Source organism: Haemaphysalis longicornis, unplaced genomic scaffold (genome assembly GCF_048455015.1).
Source record: "Haemaphysalis longicornis isolate Haplotype H1 unplaced genomic scaffold, Haemaphysalis longicornis Haplotype H1 scaffold_5, whole genome shotgun sequence".
Taxonomy (NCBI): domain Eukaryota; kingdom Metazoa; phylum Arthropoda; class Arachnida; order Ixodida; family Ixodidae; genus Haemaphysalis; species Haemaphysalis longicornis.
The window spans coordinates 618,154-641,409 of NW_027526385.1; the positions used below are offsets into that span (position 1 = coordinate 618,154).

The window sequence follows — 23,256 nt, forward strand, 5'->3', positions numbered from 1 at the left end:
AAACGTATATAAGTCGCACCGGTGTATAAGACGCACCGGTGTACAAGACGCACTTGTTAATTAGGTAAACTCACAGTGAATCAGATCGTTAGAAAGAGCGGCGAAAGTGCATGGTTGCGGCGGCCGCCGCCTATCAACGCATTGCCCGGTGAGGAGGGCTAGACACGTGCATCTCCCGTCCAAAGTCTTGACAGAACAAAGTTCTCAAAAATGATTTATTAATACTCACAGATGGCATGTACTTACAAACGGTGTTAGGCAAAACCATCAAAGTCTTCTTCCTCCGACTCGCTAACAAACAATTCAGCAACTTCAAGTGGGAGTTCCACCAGCACATCACTATCACCCTCCGACTCGCTGATATCTTCTTCGCCAACATCGTCACGACTCGCGGAACGGATCCTTCCAGCCTTTATGAACCCGGCTACAGCTGCTTTTGTAGAAATGGAGTCCCAAGAGTCGGAAACCCATTTGGACACCTCTCCAAACGTCGCGCGTCTCTTGCGTGCTGCCGTAAATAAACGCAATTAAGGTGTCATGGCGGACGGAAGTGACGCAACCGGAAGCGGCCTGAAAATCGAAACTTATCAGCGAGCTGTCATTTTAAAAATTAGCAGCACGTTTACCTCCTTCAGAGTAACTCTGTGTGATAATTTATAAGCTGCATTTTATTTTTGCTATCCAGTTTGATGTTACTTTGAATTTATTCTGAACTGTAGTTACTGCGCATGGCAGAAAGTGACGCGCGGTTGTCGCAGGCCATTATCATTGTTTTCGACTGGAATAAACTGCTAATTCATTGATTTAATGCCCTGAAGCGACATATGGGCTATGAGAAACACAGTAGCGGTGGGCTTCGGATTCATTTTGACCATAGAGCTGTGTCTCCTAACATGCGCTGCGCAGGCGCGGCCACTGCGACCCAGAATTCTTCCATACATAAGTCGCACCGGTGGATAAGACGCACCAACGAAAATTTCAGAAAAAAACCGCGACCTATACACCGGAAAATACGGTAATTTTATTTACAGTCTAGAGCCTTCAAAGAGTGTACCTGCAAAATATTATAGCTGAACCATAAGTATTTGCAGAGCTGTCGCCCTTTGAAGTTGCCTAAATGACCACTTCCACCTATGTTCCAAAACTTCGTGCCTTGTTTTCTCAGGACCAACTTTTTTTCTGCAAGATCAACTGTCGGGTACAATAGCTAGCTTGGGATGTACTGATCAGATTTATATCATTTTTACTGCATTAGAAAGATTATGAACTGAACAGTGCAATAAAACCACAAAAGTATAGCATATTTTTTTGCTAGCACAATTTTTTATGCAGTTATTTTTACGAAAACTTTGTTAATTGATGACCTGGCCTTTAATAAGTTTAGTGTTTGTCGAAACAATGCTAAAATTACTGCAGTGGTATAGTTGCACTTCCTGGTCCTTCTAGAGCACAAAGGGATAACAAGTATTATTTTGCAGATAGATAATGAAAAAATTTCCCGAAATGGAATGGCATAACATGTTGAACAGCTCCGAACTTACACCACATCGATGAAAACTGACTGCATATTTGTGCTCAGGATGTTAAAATACACGTAATGTGTGGCACATAGGTAAAAAAATAAAGAAAAAAATGTCCTCAAGACCAAGTGCAAGGTGGCCGCAATCGGTACGTGTTATCACATCTGCTTTGGGGCTGCAATGTGCAGATCATTTTGTGGGGTATTGTGCGTGGATTTTTTGGTGGCATACGTTGGTAGCACAGAGCAGACGCGACGCAAGAGAGACAGTTGACAGTTGAGGGGGCGCCACTGCAACTGATTTTATTTTGGCGCCATATCCCTGACCATGTACAGTCGCCCAAAAACGAAAGGTGATCATGCGAGCGAGGGGCCTCCAGTTCAGGGCGCAAAAGTGAACAGTGCATTCTTCGAGGCATGCTCAAATTCATATTAGTAGGACATGCAACCTCAAAAATTTGAGCATGTCTCGAAGCATGCACCGTTCGCTTTTGCGCCCTGAACTGGAGGCCGCTCGCTCGCATGATCACCTTTCGTTTTTGGGCGACACTACCGAGAGCTGAGCATGTGCAGCAAGTCTCGTAACATAGGTGCAATAAAAAAAGGAAAACAAAGGCACTTAAGAGTTATCTTTAACAAATACAGATATTTGACTTGGGTGTCCTAATTTTCTTTTGTACAGTCATGGCCAAATGAAATGTGGGCATGAAAATATGAACCAGCACACACAACATTGAAAAATACTGTTTGTGGGAGTTCATTACTGGCTCACTATTGCTATATTTGAAAAGCCACATTTTCCAACTTTGTTGCTGTGACTAAATCGCACATCCATTTGACTCCCATGGAAAAAAATCGCACTATTGGTGTGCTCTGGTTTATATTTTTGTGCTCACGTTTCATTTGTCTATGACTGTACATGTTAAAAAACATGCTGTGCAAGTTTGGCTCTGGGTAAATGCAATAGTGCCCCAATTATACCCGCCGCGGTGGCTCAGTGGCTAAGGCGTTGCGCTGCTGAGCACGAGATCGCGGGTTAGATTCCCGGCCGTGGCGGCTGCTTTTCTGACGGAGGCGAAAAGCAATAACGTCCATGTGTACGAGATTTCGGCGCACATTAAAGATCCCCAGGTGGTCAAAATTATTCCAGAGCCCTCCACTACGGCGCGCCTCATCGCCTACATTGCGGTGGCGCATTAAACCCTACAATCAAATCAATCAGAACCCCAATTATTCCACTATATCGGGGCCGTGAAAAAGCGTCCTAAATTAAGAAGAAGAAATGGACGTGGGCAGGGCATGTAATACGAAGGCAAGATAACTGGTGGTCATTAAGGGTAACAGAGTGGATCCCTAGAGAAGGCAAGCGTTGCAAGGGGCGGCATAAAGTTAGATGGGCAGATGGGATCGAGAAGTTTGCTGGGATAAATTGGTCACAGTTGGCACAGGACCGAGGTAATTGGAGAATAATGGGAGAGGCCTTTGCCCTGCAGTGGGCGTAGGTAGGCTGGTGATGAGGATGATGATACAAAATCCGAACAACAACAATCGCGCCTATAAATACAGTTTCGCGAGACGGATTTGTAACAAACTTAGTTCTAAACTACGAACTAATGCTTTGCAAGGCACTAAAAAAACTAAATGCAAAAAGGATAGTGTGGTCCAGGTGCCAACCACGCTGCATTAAAGCAAACCTTGTACCGCAGTCCACCGCTGTGATTCCCGCAAGCCATTGCTAATTGTGGCACAGACGATCACGACGGACACATGTGGAAGCATAAGCCTGTCAGCACAACCTCGTTGGCGATTCACTGCTGAGTGGGAGAAATGAACGCTGCCCCCGTGACCGCTGTGCAACAAGAGAAGACGCCAGCGAGATGAGCGGAAAAGCGATCATGCAGCGGAGCGGGCGGCTGCTGAAGGGGAGAGAATCGAAAGATGAGACGGAGGCCAAAGCAGAACCGACTGAGTGGGCTCAAGGTCAGCACACCAGGCCTGAAGCACTTTCATTTCGTTCGCCGGTCAGTTGCACGCATTGTAATAAGTGGTTTATTTTACCGTAGAACGCATACAAAAGTACACAGTGCCATAGCTGTTCATCGTTATGTCCGGTATATTGTTATACATGGCATCGTTATAAGTGCACTCGGCTGTATACCCTTCCCCAAAGAGATCATCGTTGCAGTTGGTGAGGTGCTTTAAGAATGTAAAAAAATTGGGCTGAAGTTTAGTAATATACAGATTAAACTCGCAATATCCAAATCAGGGTGTTGATGTACAAAATATTTTTAATTGAATAGTGGAGGAGCTTCTCCATTTTTGCTTTTATTATAATCAATTTATGCAATAATTTGACACTTCGTGGTAACTTCGTACGTCCACATGTTGTACATTCTTTGGATGTACAGAAATGTATATCCTTTGTACATCCATTGCTGGATGTCCACTGAAAGCCTGCAAATGTACATCCAAGCATGGACATATAGTGAACATACACTGGCCATCCAAACTTGAGCTTGGATGTTCAGCTGTTTTCCAGATGTACCAAGGACTTCCGTGGTTGTTTGGGTAATGGCGGCCTTCTGAGCCCAACAGTAACAAAAGGTTCCAATAGATGGCACGCGAGCAGTGGAATGTGGCAAAAGCCCATCGACTTGACCAAACCTGCACTGTGTTTATCGTGGGAGGAGTGAGATGGGAGGGGTGGGCGAGCTGAGAAGAAATGCATTTACGTGGTGGGGGCTTTCATCTTCCCATGACATTTGCAGTGAAGTGGGCAGGGCCCATTTACAGGGCCCATTTGTTGACGCTCACACAGCAGGCGGAGTCATGCAGGCAGACGGAGTAGCAAGAAAGGGGAGCTGCTTCCTGTGGGCCATGCATCAGCAGGGTGTACAAGGACGCGCTTGCTTCAGCTCAGTGCGTGTCCTTCCTTTGCTGCAGGTGGAGACGCCCCTGTGCAGTGCGCGGGACTTCTACGAGTACCAGCGCATGCTGCGCAGTGCCCCCCGCATGGTCACCCTGGGTGGCACGCCCCTGGCAGCCATGGCCCCCGAGGACCGGAACCTGCAGTCCGGTCAGCAGCAGCAGCCTCCGCTCAAGAGGGTCTCGCCCGAGAAGTTCCTCAACACAGCTGGGCACCTGATACCGCTCCAGCTGCCCAAGGAGCTCTGGTGAGCAGGAGTGCCTCAGGGGCCGTCTCTAGGCCCAGCACTCATTTAGTCGCCCCATAGACACCCTTGCATGTGGGCTGAACTTGCTACATGAGTCGTCCAACTTGGAAGCTGTTGCATGGTACTGGCTATCAGGGTGACATTCCTGGCTCATCTTCCCTGTCTGCCCAACGCGGTGGCTCAGTGGCTAAGGCACTGTGCTGCTGAGCCCAAGGATGCGGGCTAGATCCCAGCTGCGGTGGCTGCTTTTCACATGGAGGGGGCGAAAAGCGAGAATGCCCGTGTGTACGAGAATTCGGCTCGCGTTAAAGATCCCCAGGAGGTCAAAATTAATCCGGAGCCCTCCACTACTGCGCGCCTCATAGCCCAGATGTAGCTGTGGCGTGTTACACCCCCAGAATATGAGTTTGAGTTTAGCTTTCGTGAGACTGAAGAATGCTAGCTGACCCTTTCACCAGCTTGTATCGTGACTTCAGCCTCTTGATCTTACAGGGGCACTAAAGTGTAAAATAGCAAGTTGGCGGTAGATTGCAGTGTTGTGAATACAAATATACTACCCACAACAGCAGCACTACCGTGAAATATTGCGCAAGTGCCCCCACTTGACATGGGGATAGTTCAGGGAATTTTGGGGAGTGGGCCCATGTTCGGAAAAGCCCCGTAATTCCAAGTGGCGGCGTGGGAATGTTAACCCCCCTACCCCCGCCCAGAAAACAAATAATGCAGTGCATTGCAGAAAAACACATTTTTAATGAAGGTAAAGACTGTGTAGCCCCTCTTGGAGCAACCGGTGCTGGCAATTTGCACGGTGTTCTCGCCAACCCCATTGTTGGTCCTGTTATCTATTGTAACCATCATGTGGTCCATGACCCAACAAAATCTTTGTGCTGCAAGCCGTGTGCTATTTTAACAGCTTCTTCTGACAGAAGCCTGTTACTCACAGCACGCCCTGCACTTCTCTTTTGCTAATAAAACTAAAAAAAGTGTCATCTTCATCTTCACTGAACACTGGCACTTTTTTGCTCAACTTTCGCTGAAGCTTGGCCTTGCCGGTGTTCTGCTGCAGCAAACTCTCACACTTTTTGTCCCACTCACTTATCCTGTTTCGATCTTAACCGAAGCAACGAGAAGTCGCGTGCATTTCTTTTTTACGGTGTGGCGATGCCATTCCACGACTTCAATTTCCTTCTTATCTGTGTACACATGCACGTCCTCCGCGAAGCACACTTGGCAATGTCGGGTGACAATAATCAAATGGCGAGCGTGCGTAGACTTTGCGGCATGCCGTGTGCTCTTGGAGGAGTGGATTTTGTGTTAGACAAGAGCGCAGTCAGAACGGTTTCACTGGTTTTGGCCATCGGAGCTGTTGGGGGAGGGGGAGCGCTTGTTTGGCAGTACGCAAAAGCTCGAAATACTCGGAATATGGCAGGGGTGCGCTTGCACGGGTGGGGGCGCTTAAAAAAAAATTAACTCTTTTGTTGCGGCAGAAAAATGGCTGGTGCTTCCACAATAAAATTGTTTTCTCTTCAGCACCGGGACACATTTAGCATTGTTATATACACGAAATTGTAGCTTATAGTTTGCCCTTTAAAATGCATAGCAGCAGTTTTCTGGGAGGTACAATTATTCAGAGTTCAGTTGTCAAATAAACAAAACAAAAAATGCACAAACACTGTAGAAATAGGCAATCGTACTAAGCCAGAAAATTATTTTAGGAAATCTGAAATATACAGGTTGTTTGTATGTACCTTAGCTGTCATTCATATATACATCAATACTGTGCACCATGTTCCGGAGTTTTGAAGGCCCGTCAATCTAGCGGCCTTGACGGTTGTTCCACTCAGCCTTGACGGCCTTGACGGTTGTGCCTTCTTTTTTCGTTACAGACGTTGCAGCTCCTTCTCTTATCCGCCATTTTTGGCTGGTGTTGTACAGGATCCGGGGGCACAAAGGGGGCGTATCCTTGTGACACTTCGTTGTGCTCACATGTCTGCTTCATCGGAACTAAAATCTGATGATCCCGCATTGTTGCTGCAGTCATCACTGTTGCTTGGGTCAGAGAAATCAGCAGGGGCAGCTGCCGAACTCCCAGCGATGGTAGACAGCCTCTGTGCAGCACAGCGTGAGGTGGACACCACTTCCTCCCAACTCGGAGCTACCTTGGGTTCAAACTTAGTATGCCCCTGCAAAGTAGGATCCTGCAGAACACGTCCTGACGACGAGACAGCAATTTCTCGGCACTCCTTGTAACAAAGTGCATTCTTTTATGTGCGTTTACTTCACTTTTTTTTTTCTGCGTCATTCTGTGTGCTGTAGCATTTTGATAGGCCACCCCTTTGTGGTGCCCAACGGGACTGAGGGTATGCTAGCACAAAGACAAAGATAATTCCACTCGTTTTCAAGGGCGATAAGGTATCATTTCACCCGACTGCCAGTTAACCCATCCACCTCTGTTGGCTGCACAGCCAGTGTGAGTGAAGGAATTGTCTCCCGTAGGGGTTCCAGTTCTACTGCACGCTCACTTGGGGTGACCTAGCGGCCACTGATGGGGAAGGGCTCGCTTTCACGCTGCCACAGAGGGAGGTGGCAGTTGTGTGCTGTCCCGGGAACGGCCACAGCAGCTGACCGCGTTCTTTTCACCACTTGGCCTGGCATGCGTGTGGCTGTCTGTCCCTTGTGACAGCCAATTTATCAACAAGGGGGCACTTTTTTTTTTCTTGTTCAGTCTGCAGGAAGCTTTCCAGAAATTCCTGACTTGACTAGCTATACCTTTATGTTGATAAAACAAGTTGAAATGGGTCTTTTTGGCAACACGACGTATTAAAACTCTTGCAGCCGCAGGCAACTTTCGAGATGGTCCACGATGCCACACTTGTTGAAGTGCAGCTCGCCTAGACACTAGTGCCAGATTAGAATATCAGGCCTGCCACAGTGGCTAAGGAGTTGTGCTACCGAGTCCAAGGACATGGGTTTGGTCCCGGCCACGGTTGCTGCTTTTCTGGTGGACGTGGAAAGCAAAAACGCCCGTATGTCGAGACTGCGGCACACGTTAAAGATCCCCGGGGGGGTCAAAACTAATATGGAGCCCTCAGTTTCGGCGTGCCTCATAGCCCGAGTGTAGCTTCGGTGCATAAAGCCATAACCAACCAGATTAAGTGTATCAGCAGAAAACTCTACGGCCCCTCTACGGGCTGAGTGGCCCATGAGAATTGTTCCAGAGTAATCCCAAATCAGAGGGCCAGCAGCTAGCTTTGCACACAAATGGCTGCTCGCCAAAAGTTCATTCCTTTCTTTTGTGCCCATTCTTTTCAGACACTCTGCACAGGGCCCCAACCTGGAGCCTTTCTCAAGTGTAGACCAACCTTGAAATGAGTGTGCCTTCCTGCCAAGTGCAGCAATTCCTGAGCGCATAGTAGTGACAGGCCTCTCTGGCGGTGTGTCGCCGACGAGGCGTCGTGTTTCTGCGGTGCCCTGCTGACACCGTCCACCAAGGAGAGCAGCGCCTTCTCAACAAAGGGCGCCCTGGTGCGTGGACGGCCCAGCACGAGGTGGCCGCCGCAACAGCCTCTTCAAGCCTTTCTAGTTGCCCGTGTCTGGTGAGGACTGCTGTCGTAATGCATTTCCCACCACGGTGCTAACGAGTGGCACTGTGCCAGGGATCGAGAGACGGGGCCTGGGAAAAAGTGCATTTGTTCGTGTGGCGGACAGCTTGGGAGAGAAGACGGCCTTTCCTGCGAGCTGTGTCTGCCTTTTAAGGGGCAAAAAAATGACATGGCGTATGGCTGGACACCAGATCGCCAACCGACCAAGCAATAAGTGAGGTGACAAACGCGCACAACATGTTCAACAAGCACCGTCGAAGTGTAGAACCCTGCAGATCCAAGTGCCTGTGTCCGACAAACAGTCGCGCCATTCTGTACAGAGAGCATTTTTGACAGGGTCTGGCCACACTGGGGTGCAAACGTGACTGCATGGCAATCGTTACACTGTGCCCCCTCGCACACAGAGCTGACGAGTTTTTGCATGGCCAGCAAGTGCGGTATACATTGACAAACTTTTTGGAATTGCCCTATTAAGCCCATTCTAAGCTTTGTCACCTCGAAACATTGCCCCCAAGCTATCTTTCTTAAACTGAGGTGACATTGAGCCATGCTGTGTGAAAAAGGGGTTGCAGCTCAACAGAAGTCGAGAGGTCTGGTAGTAAATAATGTCTATTTGTATCATATTTTTTCATGCCAGTTTTAAAGTTTGGAGGTTATTGTGTTGCTACAAAGAATGCTGGAGAGTGGTGCTTCGGGAGAGCCCCTGTGGCAGCTGGATTTTATTAGCCATCAGACGGGTAATGTCGTCCCCAGAACAGCACTGCGTTGTGGCTGCCAAGAGCAACCAAGCAAAACATTGAAGCCCATGTGAAAGAGGCCGTCCGTTGTGGCAGCCGGGAGCTGTGCTCAGGTGCAGCAGCCACAAGTGGCGAGAGTGGCTTAGAAAACTGGGACAGTGTGCATATATTGGCGGTTTCGAAAAAACTTCTTGAGACATGACTGTCTGCATGTTCTTTGCAATAACCATGCTGTTTTTCCAGCAAGTGTACCAATTTGAGGTGCTGGTGTGATAGAGTAATGTAAGCATATTGTAGAGTAGTGTATTGTAAACTGAAATGATGGCTGCTTCAGTGCACGTTCAGTCTAGAGGTGTATTCCTACAAACCATGTTTTTGCTTGCATAATGTGTCTTTGAATGCCTGTTGTAATACAGTCTTCCAGAGTGGCAAAAAGTAACGACTGCACACCAGTGCGGGGCATAGTAATATAACGTAAAACACATTTTAAAACGCGCATAAAAAACCTCCGGTTGTACTTACATGCAAGTACAATATCTCGTGAAAATATTGCCCTTGCGTAATGCTGCATGCTTGATCGGCTAGAAACTGTCTGAGCTGCTAGATATAGAGTCGCCAACAAAATCTTTGTGCAGGCCTGTTGTAGGTTTTGCACAGCCCTGCTATAAAAAAGCATGTGCAATCAGAAGTGTGGGTGCATTTCTCTTTTAAATGTTATTTTTTTACATGAGAATGCAACTCGTGAGGTTGTCATCTGCTAGTTTGCAATGGCTGGCAGATGCACAACAAATTATTTTGTCAAAAATGTTTTGAAGCTTTTATAAAAGAACATGAGATCAACGACCTACAAAGAGTTCTTATTATGTTGCAGTGAAAAGCATGTGCCCAGAAGAATGAAGAATTTAGTGTACAAAGCTAGAACCACGCCTGTAAATGTAGAAGTGATGTCAGTGGAGAAAAAAAAAATCCTTTAAAAATGCCAAGGACAAGTGTTCTGAAAGTGCGGCTCACGTACTCATTAGGTGGCTGTCGTAAGTACCGCAAAGACCATCTGGCTCTGTAATATGGCTTCCAGTTTGTGCAACAGTGGTTAGATGGGCCTTTAGTGGAATAGTGTACCTGCCTAGAAGAACTTGGCCTTGCAGTGTTCATGCCAAGAGAGTTCAGGGTGTTACAGCCTTGTGCAGAAACAGCAGATGCTGGTCTATTTCTTTCTTTTGTGCGTACTGACGTGTCAAATGAAAAAAACTGCGCAGCCGAAATTCCAGTGCTGTGAATGCTGTGCCCACGGAAATGTCCCACACTGGGGAGCCCTCGTACCCAGAGGTGGAGCTGGCATATCACTGCACTAAGCTCTGGTATGGTTGACGCCAGTGGCTGACTGTGGCAGTTCGCCGTGGTCATGTGTGCCTTTGCTTGGTGGCCTTCCTATCCAAGGCTGTGCCTTTCGCATTTTATGTGTATAATATTGAACCCAGCCGGAGAGTCCAAAACACCATTCCCTCAAGTGCAAATGACAACCTGAGTTTGTTTGCGAGACCGATTTCCGAAACATTGGAGACTCTCTCCCGGTGGCAATAGCAATAACTTTGACCATTTCCTGAGTGGTAGCAATAACATCCAGTTTGCATGAATGGCAGCCCGTGATGAAAATGTCGGCTTTTCTTGGTGCATAGAATGTAAAGAACAGCTTGCATCAAGCGTGTCTGAGACTTGCATTATGGTCATTTTGAAGCAAACAGTGCTTGTATTTAACTACCCTGTACCAACTGCTCTTGTGTGTGTTTAGGATACGCTTCCCTGCTCCCTAGGGAGGCCTCGCCAAAGCTTTCCCTGGCATGGAAATGGCTTCGCGTCGAGTGTGATGCCATGAGGAACAAATGCCCCACTGTGCTGGTCTAGGCTGCAGGACTCGTGCCGCCATTCATGCTAATGCGACTTTCTTGAGTAGCAAAAGAAGCGCAACCACTGCTCTTGTTGCCTTATCGCCAGGGTCAGGCAGAGGAGCCTTCACGGAAGATTCATTTCCGCTCCTTCACTGAGGGAGGCACGCAGCCCGAGCCCTGTAGGCAAGGCAACAACTCCAACCGTGGCAGGTGCTTCAGTTGCTCAACGTCTATCACAGCTAAGAATTCCGAGAGCATGGCAAGACCTCCTGTTAGCATAGGCAGCGGTAATTCGGGCTTTCTTTACAAAATGACATGCACTGCAACGAGTCTCAGCCGAGGAGGGGGGTCTTGTCTGCGATTCACGAGTCGCAAGCCAATAATAGGCTCATTGGTTGGCTCGACCAGTCTCGCTGCAGTGTAACATTTACACTGTAGCTGCTGCTGGGAGCACACAGTGATGATGGAATAGTACTGCCTCACTGTTTGAGTAAATGCAATGCACATCCCTGTGGCGCAAACGGGTCGAGTGATAAACGCAGCTGGATTTGTGTTGCTAGCACTACCATGCTTCATTCCAAGCTGTGGCGATGCTTGTTTCAAGTTGGAGATATCTCTCGTGGCGTTGGATTCTGCGCACTGTGGAGGCCAACCCTGCCGTTAATACAAGCTTCGCGACTGGTTTAGCGAGCAATCCTGCAGCGTCGGGCATCCATTGGCTGGATGTCGAGGCTGCCTGCAAGAAAATGGAAGCCGCTGTACACATTTAAAGCTGCACTCTGCGAGGGCAGCATGTCCGGTACCTTCGGTAATTAGGCAAACACCTTCATGTCTTGTTGTCCAATTCCAGCTGGAGCACGTTGTTGAACCCTGATTGCTGACACATTGCAGCACGCAGTTTTGCATGTTCTGCTACTGTTGTGTTCTCGGTATTTGCAACTGGGACCAAATAGGGAATTGTGACTAACCTCGCCTTGAGGAGTGTGTACAATAATGAATGGTTTTTCCAAAAGAACGAAACATTCGCTTGCGGCAATGACATTGTGGGTGACGATAAGAATGGAAAGCACCAAAGTGTACAGCGAAGTGAAGTTTTTTACTTTTTTCTTCTCTTTACATCATTTTCGTTGATAACAGTATTGGGACCCGAGTCACATAAACCTGTGCACATATATTTTTGAAGGGCAGTGAACAAGGGACCAACTATATGTAGGGTCACTTTGATGGGTTCTTTTTCGCTGACATTTTTTAAGTACCAGTTGCCAAAGTTGTTTTGTTTTGCTGTTGTGCCGTTTTAGCTGTCTTTTCCCATTTGTTTTGTGTACATAGAGTGAGAGAGGGAGACAGAAAATAAAATGCATTTTGTAGCGTCATGTGTCCCATTTTTCCACTCCTTGCATGCACTGAAAAGGGTGTCAAATACCGAAATCTGGCACTCAAGCAACAATGAAGACAGCATGCAATTTTGCCCCGGTTAAATGAAAGTGAGGGTGAAATGAAACGTACATCAGGTGTTCCAGAAACTGCATTTGATCAGACTAGATAACCGGAAAAGAACCAATTAAAGCACTGGGTATCTGAAATAGGGCAATTATACCCCAAAAGGAACCTGACAATTTTCAATCTTATGGATATGGTTCAAAAATTTATTACCCTAGCAGAGGTGAGCTGAGAAGTAATAACCTCCATTTGTCTTGGGGGGGGGGGGGGGGGGAATTTTCGTCTTTGCAGTGGTTTCCAAAGGTCTGTGTGAGACATAACAAATGATACTTATTAAATTTATTCCTCAGGAGCTGTTACCTTTCCAATATTTTGGGTAAGCAAATAAATAAATGACAATGTAATTACTGGCTCCATTGCCAAAAACAGTGCCGAGCTAAGCAGTTTTCCACTTGAATAAATGGAATTACTGGCTCCATTGCCAAAAACAGTGCCGAGCTAAGCAGTTTTCTACTTGAATAAATGGTGCATACCTGAATTAAATTGCAGTTTGGTCATTTTTTTTAGTAAACTTTATAGCAGATAACTGCAATAAAACATTCTTTTCTTACCAATTTCTTTCTTGAGTTCATTTCCTTCCAGATAATCGTGTCCGAGTGTCCACAGTATATGACATGCACCTTGCATAGTTTTAAAGGGCTCGTGAAGATGAAATTCAAGTTCGGTTCAACAGAAAGATTGCCCAGGAGGAATAACACTGGCACCACTTTTAACGCAAACGTCGCTATATAATTAGGAAAAAAGAGAAAGGCCATGTGACCCTGCAGCTCATTTCCCACAATAGAACTTATGACGTATTATGGAGCCATGGGCTGGAGCTGGCAAAATACAGTGCAAATTAAATGGGCTACAAGCTTGCAGAATGAGCTATATTAGTGCTTAAATTTAATGCATATTATTTTTATAGCAGTAAGTATGGTGGGGTAAACAATTTAGGTTATGAACGCTTACATAAACATAGAAGCACCTGTGTGTACGGCGAGTTGAGCTTGCACCGGCCAACTGGCATAGTGACATTGTCTCCTGAGACTCTGTTTGTCGAGAATACATGATGTTTCGCCAAACCAATCTGTAACAAACAGTATCCGCGCACAAATCTGGTCAAAAACAAAGCAAGGATGGGCAGCTGCCCCGAGCGGTGTGGTTGCTCCACCTAGGAGGACTGGCACCGAACAAAGTGTTTCGGAATTCGCTGAAGCCCTAGCCCGCATACTAATGTTCGCTTCAGTACTTGCCCCGCATATGTCATCGAAGATGTCACAAAACACGATTCAGCCGCAGAATCAAAATTACGGCTTAAATTTTAATTTTTCAGTGAATAAAGCATCGTTTGGTGCCAGACAAGCGCCGGGAGAACTATATAACACCCGATTCTTTGAATAAAACACTTGTACTTTGTCTGCACGGCCCCTGTAAGGGGCCGTATCGCAATTTGTCGCGGATTCGACCTTAGGTGGCTCAATCTGCCATGAACTGCAGTTGTCCTGTAAAGAAAATGGCCGCTGTTGTAAAAAAGAACATAAAGAACACGTGCAATCTGACAGGGTTTAATCCCAGGTCATCACAGTAGCAGCTGAAAGTGCTACCACTGTGGTACGTTGAGAGCGGTAGTCCAAACGTTGTCACTGCTCTGGTTCCTTTCTTTGTGGCGTACGCCCGTTTGGGGGATTGACCAGGTAACTTTGAGAGCTAATGTGGCCACTTCACAACACTACACAATGGAAACTTGAAAGTTGTATAATAGTGCGTGGCCTGCGACTCCTAACGTGATGGCACCCGAGTAGCACAGGTGCACATCAACCATGCAGGCTCTAAGGAAGCTGTGGTATGTGCCAGTACTATCCCTGCTGAAGTAACTCGCGCAGGAAGACAAAGAAATGAAAGCCAAGAAAAAGATGCAAACAGTGTAGCAGAAAAGCTGCCGGTCAAAGAAAGACACTCGCATGCAGCCCAACAGTCCAAGTACTGCAAGGCTCTCGCCTTCGGGACATGCAAGCACACTTGGGTGCCCTGAAGAGAGCAAGGTGCTCAGTACACGTGGCTCCACCAGTTTGTTGTCTAGGTAGTCTGATCATCGTAAGTTTTATTGAGGAAAGGGTGGGGGGAAGGTGGACTGTGTGGGCATCTAGATCAGCCATCCCTGGAAGGCTGGCACGGTGGGCTACCAGTTCAGTAGCCCATTCTTCGCGACGGTGGTTCTTCTCCTGCTGGGCGGTCCCGTGGAGATTTGTACGACGCATTACTTGCGACGTTGATGCCATAGTCACCGCACTTCACACCGCCTTTCAGCATTGCACTCCTGTTGATGGGAATCAGTACGATTGCGACGTGTGGGTAGAAATGCTGAAAAACGGTGTTACTACGGGCTTGTTGGTACATACTTAGTTTTGGCAAGAGTGCTAGGATAGGACACATAGGAGGAGATGCGGGACTGGGTGCTGTCTCGTGTCGCCTCCTGTCCTAGCGCTGTTATGAAAACTAAGGGTAGAATGCTGGCTGTGGAAATAATTGAGGCAGGAATGCGCTATCACGTCACATCAGGAGTCATTTTAGAACACACAATGTGGTCAAGGTGACGAGCGTGTAAGATGACAGTTATAATAAATGAAGAAGCCACACGATTTCATTGAGCATGATTACACGAGCCACACCATCTGGATGTAGTGCATGTGGATAGTGCATGTAGACGAACACTCAAGAAGAGACGGAACAAAATGCCGGCTGTTGTTTCGGGACACTTAGCTTTGCACTGTAAAAATTGTGCTTGTGCTCTGCTGTTTGGAGAGTGCGCAGTAATTTCGAAGGAAAAGGACAAGAATACACGGGAAGTGATTGGGGCACTCAAAATGACCGTCTTAATTTTGGCAATTTTATCAGTATGCCTTCGGTTGTGCTCTCCAAAAAAGAAATAGAATATCTCGACCAACATGTACAGCAAGCAGAGAGCGAAAAGATATGTCTATGTATGGCTTTGTTAGCCGTCCTATCGGATGGGTCAGGGCATGTGTGTGCATTCTTCTCCGAATTAAAAAAAAAAACAGCTGCCGTTCAGCACCTCGTCCTGTCTTTTCGGTGACAACCCCTTCAGGCTGTTCCCCGAGGTAAGCGGCGAGGAAGCATGAGCTAAACCTCCCCAGAAGTGCAACAAGGACCCCACTACGGGTGTGCAACTAAGGTGAGCCCTTTATTGTAACCTGCTACTCTCCGCAGAGGAATCGCAAGCGCCCCACGGGGAGGCCCTAATGGTCGTCCTCGTCGTCCCTGTACTCGTGGCTGTCGTCCACGTCGCAGCTGCCATCGTGTGGCCAGAACGTGGGGTTGTCCACATCGATCTTCTGCTCGGGGAAGTACTCGTAGTAGTCCTCCATGGTCATGTGCAGGGCCGGGATCATCGCCTCAAAGCGGGCCAGCTGGCAGAAAGAAGGGAGGAAGCGTGAGGGGGGAGGGCTGCACGCACACCCTCTCCTTGGGCACCAACACCCTGTTCCTGAACGCGCGTTTCCAGACACTTTGCGGCACAGCGCCCTATCGCATGAAGGAGACTGTCAATCAAACGTTGTCACAGGCTGCACGCTGAGCCTTAGACAGACCTAAAACATACCGTATCATCATTATTAACACACAACAAAAGAAACTGAATGTAGAAAAACGTTCCAATAAAGAAAAATCAGAAAGCTGACGTGCTGCGGTTCGAACCCAGGACTTCAGCACACTGAACCAAGCCCTCAACCTCGACATGACATGGAACAAACAGGTGATTCCTTTTAACTGGAGCTCAATAGAACAGCAGGCGCAGTGACAAAGGCGCAAAGCATATCACTAACACAACTGTCTCGGCAGCCCGCGGGAGCACAAGCCTACCTTCATCCCGGCGCTGTTTTCGCGATATGTTGCCGCCACACACGCAGAAAAACGTATTTCAAGCGCTTTCGAATACTGCTTGTTCTTCCTCTTGGTTATCGATAGACATGTTTTCTTAATTTTTACGTCGAGCAGGGCTTTTGCCGGTCCTCGTGAAGGGAGTGCTGAGCAGACGACCCACGACGCCCAGCGGTCACATGCAGCGAGTACCCAATAGGTTGGCGTCTTCAGTCTTTTAGGGTGCAGCCCTTTGGCGCCCGTCTCAGGGCTGAGCCGCGTCACCGTCGTAACCAAGTGAACGATGGCAAGACCGAACAGTGAAAGAAAGCAAAGAAGGAGAGTGTCGCAAAATTGTGAGGGGAGGGTGGTTCGCCGTGGCGGCGTAGCAAGACTCGTCTCCGAAAAAGTACGGTGGGGCAGGGTGCGGGGGGGGGGGGCAGTACGCTCTGCTTGCACGAGACGCTCGTCTCTGCGCAACACTGGCAAATGCGTGACGAAGGTGTGCGTTCCCTGCCTAAGATGCGGGCTGCGGTCCCTTCCCGAGACGCACTTCGCGCTGCCGACACATAGGCTCATCATTGCTGCCATCGAGAGAACCCACGAGTGAGTGAGTGCTGCCTCAGGGCACTGCTGCTGCGCCCAAATACTGCATTAGGGAGTATCGTAATCGCCAGCCAATTTTTGTCTACCCAAGCTTTACTCGTAACCAATGGACGAAATGAAGCGGTTCTGATGGGGAATTGAAAACGAAAAGACGCACTTTCAAATGATAGCAAGATGGACGTCATAGTGCATGTAGAACACGAGCAACAAGTCGTCGAAGAAATGCTACTGTGGCGTCTAATCTTGGTCGATTTTAGTGGTTGTCGGTGCTATCAATTGATATTATTACTAAAATGCGCACTGCTGGATTTGAATATTTGGCTGGCCAGAAGAAAAATAGCTCTACTTACCGAAAATGGCTGTTAAAAAAAAAAAAAAAAGGACTATTTCCCCGAATTTCAGAATTCTCAGACCCACGTCTCCCCTTAAAATAAAACAGCTCCCTGGATAGGAGTCTCCAGTTTGGCCTGCACTGCCTTAGAGGGGAGTCTAATTAGAAGTCGAAACGGTCACCTAGCAACAAGAATCAAATTCCACCACCCCAGAAGAAGAAATCATTGCAGCACACATGTCAAGTGCAAGCTGCAGCCTGGCAAAATACAAAGGCAATAAAATAACAAGATGAAATGGAAGAGTAGTAACTAAAGCAGCAGTAAAAATACTGCAAAAAAATTAAATGAAAGCTGGTGTTTCAAATTATGGCATCAATGGACACGCTCAATGCATACGCACCGACAAGGCCAACACCCACGCTGCTAGGCGTACGAACGGAAGCTTACGAGCTGCCACCCCACTCGTCCCTCATGCCGTGCCTTGCGCTCGTTGCTATCAGTCGTTCCTGGCCAGCTACAGCCTACACTCTCACCCTTGGCTGGGATACTGTTCAACACGCAAGCAAGCACTCATGAGCAGTGCCGTTGAGACCAAAACAGAGTTTCACCGGGCTGCCCGATTGTGTGAACGCAGTCATGAAAGGGGCTACACATGACGTCGAGAACTAAGTGGCCCAAGAACTGAAAGGTGGGCACTGAGTTTGAGCACTTCTTTGTGGAGTACAGGAACAACACCGGGCCTTGGCGTGGTGCACATTAAACGCAAACATCAATGAGAATGACATGACTTTGTCAAGAAACACCCAAGGACCACTTCTTTAAAGTTATAAATTAGTTGTTTGCATACACAAACGCAAGTGAAGGGGATATTCCGAAGGAGGATCGGCCAGCGTTTCAGTGATAACCAGGACAAAGCAACTTAACGGTTCTCGTTTCGAAACAATCGCGACGAATGCCCTCTCCTGATTTCTAGCACAAGTGGTGCACGGACATACGACACGTCTGAATGGCATTAGGCTCCCTGCAGCCATTTGGGCTCGTCCAAGGAGGCGTGCCTTCAACAGACATGCGCAAAACAGCGGCACGGTGTCAGCCAACAGCGCTGAAAGAAAGATTAGCAAGCGCCCAGTGTCACCTCTTTCTTGTGCCCTTCGACACGTTCCTTTGACTCCAGTATGAAGCCCTCGACTTCCTCTTTCTGCAAAAAAGAGAAAAGGAAGCATGAGGCAAGGCTTGCCCCAGCTGCACCCACAGCAACACAGAGGAGCACATCTCGCCCGAGTATAACTACGTGCCTGCTCTGCTTCCATTACTCTGTTCGCCACAACAGCTGCTTAGCACCCCTAGGCCTTGTACCCTTTGTCATTTAGTGAAATTTGGCACCAAGCTGACTGTTGTTTGCAGTTCGTCAACAAGGCTTAGTGCAGTTACGACAAGAACGATGAAGAGACTCGACAGGATTACTGTTTTATAACCATAAGCCAACTCGCCCAACAACTGTTATGTTAAAATGACCCTGAAAGCAAAGCAGAAGTGCATTAATTGAATACGACAATTGACGCAAAAGCTGAGAAATCCTTGTAAGCAGATCTGCAGTCGTGACAAAATCTTCTGAATAGGGGCTCAAATGTGCATAACAACACACTTCAAAATGGAGTTGCAATAATTACTGCACAATCTCGCATTTAAACATTTCAAGAAGAGCGCAGCATCATCTTACAGTGCATGTTGACAAGGCAAGACAGCAGGACACCGCCGCTTGAATTATCCGAACGGTACCCCTGTGGTTTATGACTGCAGGACACTCGCGGTACAAGCATGCCAGTTGTTTCAAACATGCCAAAACATGGATCAAGTTGTGGGTGCTAGGTTTCGAAAATTCCCTGCAACTACCCTAGCATACCCTCGCAAACTTCCGTAAGAAGGAAACTTGACTTCTTGCAGAGGCTATAAAACAATAATGATGTGTAAAACTGCCCATCCATTCACTCTGCGCGTTGTTCGCTAGCATGGAGCATAGAAGTGTGAGTGGGGTGGTAGTACAAGGTCAGTTCTAAATCAGCGCCATGTTCCTCTTGCTCCACCAAACACCCCACTCACATCTTCACAGATTCGCAATCCGCCATCCTAAATTTTTCACGCTATGCCGTCAACCCCTTTTCTTCTAACCAGTTAGTGACTGACACTCTCAACAGACATCCTTCTCACCTCTTTGTCTTGGTACGAGTACCTGGCCATGCTAACATGGACGGCAACGCAAGAGTAAACGCGCTTTCCCCGGGTCCATCTATGCTCTGGTCAACCTCATACCACCCTCTTTCCACTCATCCTCACGATCGCGCGACCCATAAATTCACTTTCCTCTCCTATTGCCTTGCCCGCCAAGTCTACCCTTCTCCAGACCCGCGCCTCACTCTCCGCCAGGCTCATACCTGCTCCCTCCCATCGCATACGCAAGTGCTCCGGTCCCCCCAACCTGCCCTTCTCGTGGTGCGTACCCCTCTACCCCACACTCTTCCTCCCTCCCTCTCCCGCATCACCTCATGCGACACTTGGCTGGCTCCCCCACCCGGAACAGACGTTCGGGCCGCCCAGGAGGCTCGCTGCCTTCGTAACCAGAAGATCTCCAAGAACATTCTAGACTACTGTGAAGACAGTGATGCCCCAGGATCAATCGTTTAGCTGACCTGGACATAGGCCGGTGACTTGGCAATAAATGTTTTCTCCCTCTCTTGCTGTCCCGCTTCATTGGCATTTTATATTGTCACCAGGCTCTAACGTGCCCTTTTCAGTATATCTTGTGCTGAGCCAAGAACCTATTTTTTCCTTTCTTATGTGCTTTCACATTTACGTAACTAAAAATCAACTAGCTCTACAATGTGTTAGGCAAAATTTACGTCCTAAACATATCAATAAGAACACAGTTTCGCAATGATTCTAAAGTAGATCTAAAAATGCCTGCACTTGAGTCAAAGCAGGCCTGCATCTTTGTATTTTTTTGTGATGTTGTTCCGTTTGTACAGTGAATTTGCATTTGTACAGGAAAAATTAAAATGGCTTTCGGGTGCATCTCACAGATTGACACGATCGCAATGAAACGAAAGAATCCAAACAAGCTCACCGCAGCTCGTTCCTCCGCATCGATTTTTGGTGTTAGGTGTTCCTTAGGGAAGGGCACAGAGAAGGCCTTGTACTGAAAAAAAAAAAAAAAAAAAAAACGGAAGCACCAGTAATTAGCACCAAAGAAGCTATGTAGACCACACGAGTTCAAAATAATGCACTAGCATGACGGTCTATACCCGTGCGCCACTGGCATTTTAAAACGCATTCAAACGGAACGTCATTAGGGGCTCCAAATATCGCTTGGACTCCACTACTATTTCCATGTCAGTTGAAAGTTTTAACATTTACTCGCTACTCTGCAGTAGCACTGTTGCCGTCAAGTTCAGTTTTCATGCAGTACCACTACATTTGCCTCATAGGTAACTTGTCACAATAAAAACATCCCTACACAAATTCCTGATTAGTTCTGAATGCAATTACACAGCGTTTTTTTTTTTTTTTTTGTAAATTGCGAATCACTTTTAAAGCATCTGCTCTCCACTTGCTGGGATAAAGAGTATAACACCAGTCAAGTATGGAACAGTATTTTAAGTTTAAGAAAAAACAATTGCATGATGCGCCATTTAAAAAAAATTTTAAGCTGGCTCATTATCTTTTGATACTAACTGTGCGAAAGGACCGGGATAAGGGTGAGAACATTTAGATCTTGAACGCATTTGCGAGTTTCGGACGCCATCCGTGGCGGGCATTCAGACCAAAGGCATTTGAGACTCCAATTAGCAGGGGTGCAAGTTAACTGCATCAACACACTGGCCCCCACTACAAAACCGACGATTGATCATGGGGTTTAATGCGCCGCAGCTACACAGGCGATTAGGCACGCCGTAGTGGAAGGCTCCGGCTTAATTTTGCCCACCTGGAGGAGGGGGGGAATGGGGGCTCTTTAACGTGCACCGAAATCGCGAACCCACGGGCGTTTTCGCTTTTCGCCTCCATCAGAAAAGCGGTCGCCCCGACCGGGAATCGAACCCGCGTCCTTGGGCTCAGCAGCAGAACCCACCACGAAACTAGGAAATTGAAAACAAGAATAAATCTCGTTAAACTCCTCCTTCATCAAATAATTACGGAAGTCGAGTAGATCTCGGACAGCTTTTCGCATGTTTTCCAGATCAATGGTTGAAGCCCGTGCTCCTCAGCGACGACCCTGAATTTGCGAGCTCCCACAACACCTCGACGCCGAGGGACCTCATTGCGCGCGTACTGTACAAGCCGCGCATAACCTCGCCCGTCACTTTGTATCAGATACAGGCAGAGAAGATACTCACCGACGGACCCGATCGAGTTCAGGCATCAACCACGAACGCTCACCGACCATTACGAGGTGGCATTGGCCCCTTTGGTAGCTGGTTCAAATGCTTCCTTGTAACTATCCGAAATTTCTACTTCCGGGTGATCGTAAACGCAGAAAACTGACTCTAGAGTACTTACCTGCTTTTCAAACTGCTCAACGAGGGCAGGGTTTCCGATACGGGTTCGGTACATGGAAAAGTCGATTGGAGGCGGGTTCTCGGGAAGGCTTAGTACCCTGCAAAAAGGAGTTTGAACCCTTAGGGCAAGTATTTGTTTTCCAGCTCGGTGCGTACGGTGAGGAAGACAAGCCCCACAGGAGAGACGTGCCGGCTTTGACCCCATGGTTAGGGACGGACACGGCCCCAAGTGCCGGCAAAGGCAGTTTTGCCTGAAAAGGGAAGATGTAGACCTACATACCTGCGAACGTAGCCATCAGACCGCGCTTTCAGGGCTTGAAAAAACTGTTTTTGTTCAGCGGGCACGCGCTCCGCAAAAGCGGCCCAATCTACAGCAGACTTCGCGATCCTCCGCGCTGCCATCTTCTCCCAGGAAAGGTGACCGGCTGATCTACTCTCTAACCTGGCAAACTTGCCAGCAAACTGCACTAACACCTTTTAAAAATTTTTTTTTTCAAAATAACACGGTCAATTATTTCTAACTTAAAATTTTTTCTGTAACTGCTAGTTTTAAGTTTTTAAATTAAGAACAATCTTTAATAAATAAAATTTGTTGAAAGAAAACCGAAACCACCGAACCACCGCACCCGCCTTTTACAATTTCATGCAAAGGTACTACATGTTTTTCTATTCGTGTAAAAACGTTGAAGCCTATTCTGGTCAATGTGCGAAATTATTGTGACCTTAGCAAAAAAATTAGCAAACACAAAACGGCGTAAACCGTGAAACAGTACGTAAGGTTGCGTTTACGCTGGTTGCGCCACCCATGGCGCCACCTGATGCCCCCACTTGGAACCGGCCGTCGGGGTTTGTCTCTCAAGATGGCGGGCAGGGACATCAACTCGACGGCCGACGGCACCGAGGAGCCGTCGGTTGGAAACGCCAAAGCGACCTCACCTAAGCAGCCTAGGAACACGCAATGGGTCAAGCTGAACGTCGGCGGGACGTGCTTTTTAACGACGCGTACGACCCTGTGCCGCGACCCCAAGTCATTCCTGTACCGGCTCTGCCAAGAGGACCCCGAACTCGACTCTGACAAGGTGCGTTCCGCACTGCCCCGCCGACGTCTCTTTTCTGCTCCTTTCAGCGCGTTTCGCGCCGAAACCCGCTAGCCGCAGCACTTCCTGATTTCACCGATTAATGTGCGTCGCAGTTTGGCCATTGGGGCTAGCCTTTCGATTTTTCTTGGCCGGCTTTTTTTTTTTGTAACGCAATCGCAAACGCGCCCCTCCTCATGTCAGTGGCGCAAAGCTGGATGGACCGATTTCGCGGTGTTGATTGAGCCTTCCCCGGTGGTTCCAGTCGAAGAGGAACGCTTGAAAAAGCCTACTGGATGTGCCCCTCCTCCTAGCTTGTATATTCTGCGGGATACATTTTTTTTCTTTTGTTTTGCGCCGGACGTGCCCGGAAACAAAACTTCCTTCGCCGGCCGTTCTACGTGCGGAATGATCGGG

General features: G+C 47.8%; 3 protein-coding genes across 6 annotated transcripts in view; 2 read left to right on the forward strand and 1 right to left on the reverse strand.

The window, feature by feature from the left end:
• The window catches only part of LOC144137757 (ATP-sensitive inward rectifier potassium channel 12-like), a 33,479-nt gene extending 21,191 nt beyond the window's left edge, over positions 1–12,288 (forward strand). Inside the window, exons 6-7 of the mRNA XM_077669701.1 lie at positions 4,463–4,692; positions 8,005–12,288. Of these exons, the coding sequence (XP_077525827.1) occupies positions 4,463–4,692; position 8,005 (231 nt within the window). The 3' untranslated portion in view covers positions 8,006–12,288. The remainder of the gene's footprint in view (positions 1–4,462; positions 4,693–8,004) is intronic.
• A 3,294-nt stretch (positions 12,289–15,582) lies between these two features.
• LOC144137759 (ATP synthase subunit d, mitochondrial-like) lies at positions 15,583–22,204 on the reverse strand. The gene is made up of 5 exons (XM_077669706.1): positions 22,044–22,204; positions 21,765–21,861; positions 20,335–20,406; positions 18,349–18,411; positions 15,583–15,827 (listed from the first exon to the last, which is right to left on the reverse strand). The coding sequence occupies exons 1-5, from the start codon at positions 22,163–22,165 to the stop codon at positions 15,657–15,659; spliced, it is 525 nt and encodes a 174-aa protein (XP_077525832.1). The 5' UTR covers positions 22,166–22,204; the 3' UTR covers positions 15,583–15,656.
• A 380-nt stretch (positions 22,205–22,584) lies between these two features.
• LOC144137758 (BTB/POZ domain-containing protein KCTD5-like) overlaps positions 22,585–23,256 on the forward strand; it is a 42,685-nt gene continuing 42,013 nt past the window's right edge. For 2 of the 4 annotated variants that reach the window (XR_013315729.1, XM_077669703.1), the window contains exon 1: positions 22,586–22,842. Coding sequence is in view for 3 of the 4 variants with exons in the window: in XM_077669703.1 (XP_077525829.1) it covers positions 22,624–22,842 (219 nt within the window). In the remaining variant the exon portion in view is untranslated. Of the gene's footprint in view, positions 22,843–23,256 lie in introns of all 4 variants that reach the window. The other 2 variants (XM_077669702.1, XM_077669704.1) reach the window with 2 other exon arrangements.

Bases quoted from the DNA above. Each gene is read 5' to 3' on its own strand.
- LOC144137759 (XM_077669706.1), bottom strand. From the start codon at position 22,165: ATGGCAGCGCGGAGGATCGCGAAGTCTGCTGTAGATTGGGCCGCTTTT. The intron at 20,407-21,764 runs GTAAGTACTCTA...TTTTTTTTTCAG, and splicing joins TTGAGCAGTTTGAAAAGCAG to TACAAGGCCTTCTCTGTGCC. The intron at 15,828-18,348 runs GTGACACTGGGC...TCTTTCTGCCAG, and splicing joins TCGAAGGGCACAAGAAAGAG to CTGGCCCGCTTTGAGGCGAT.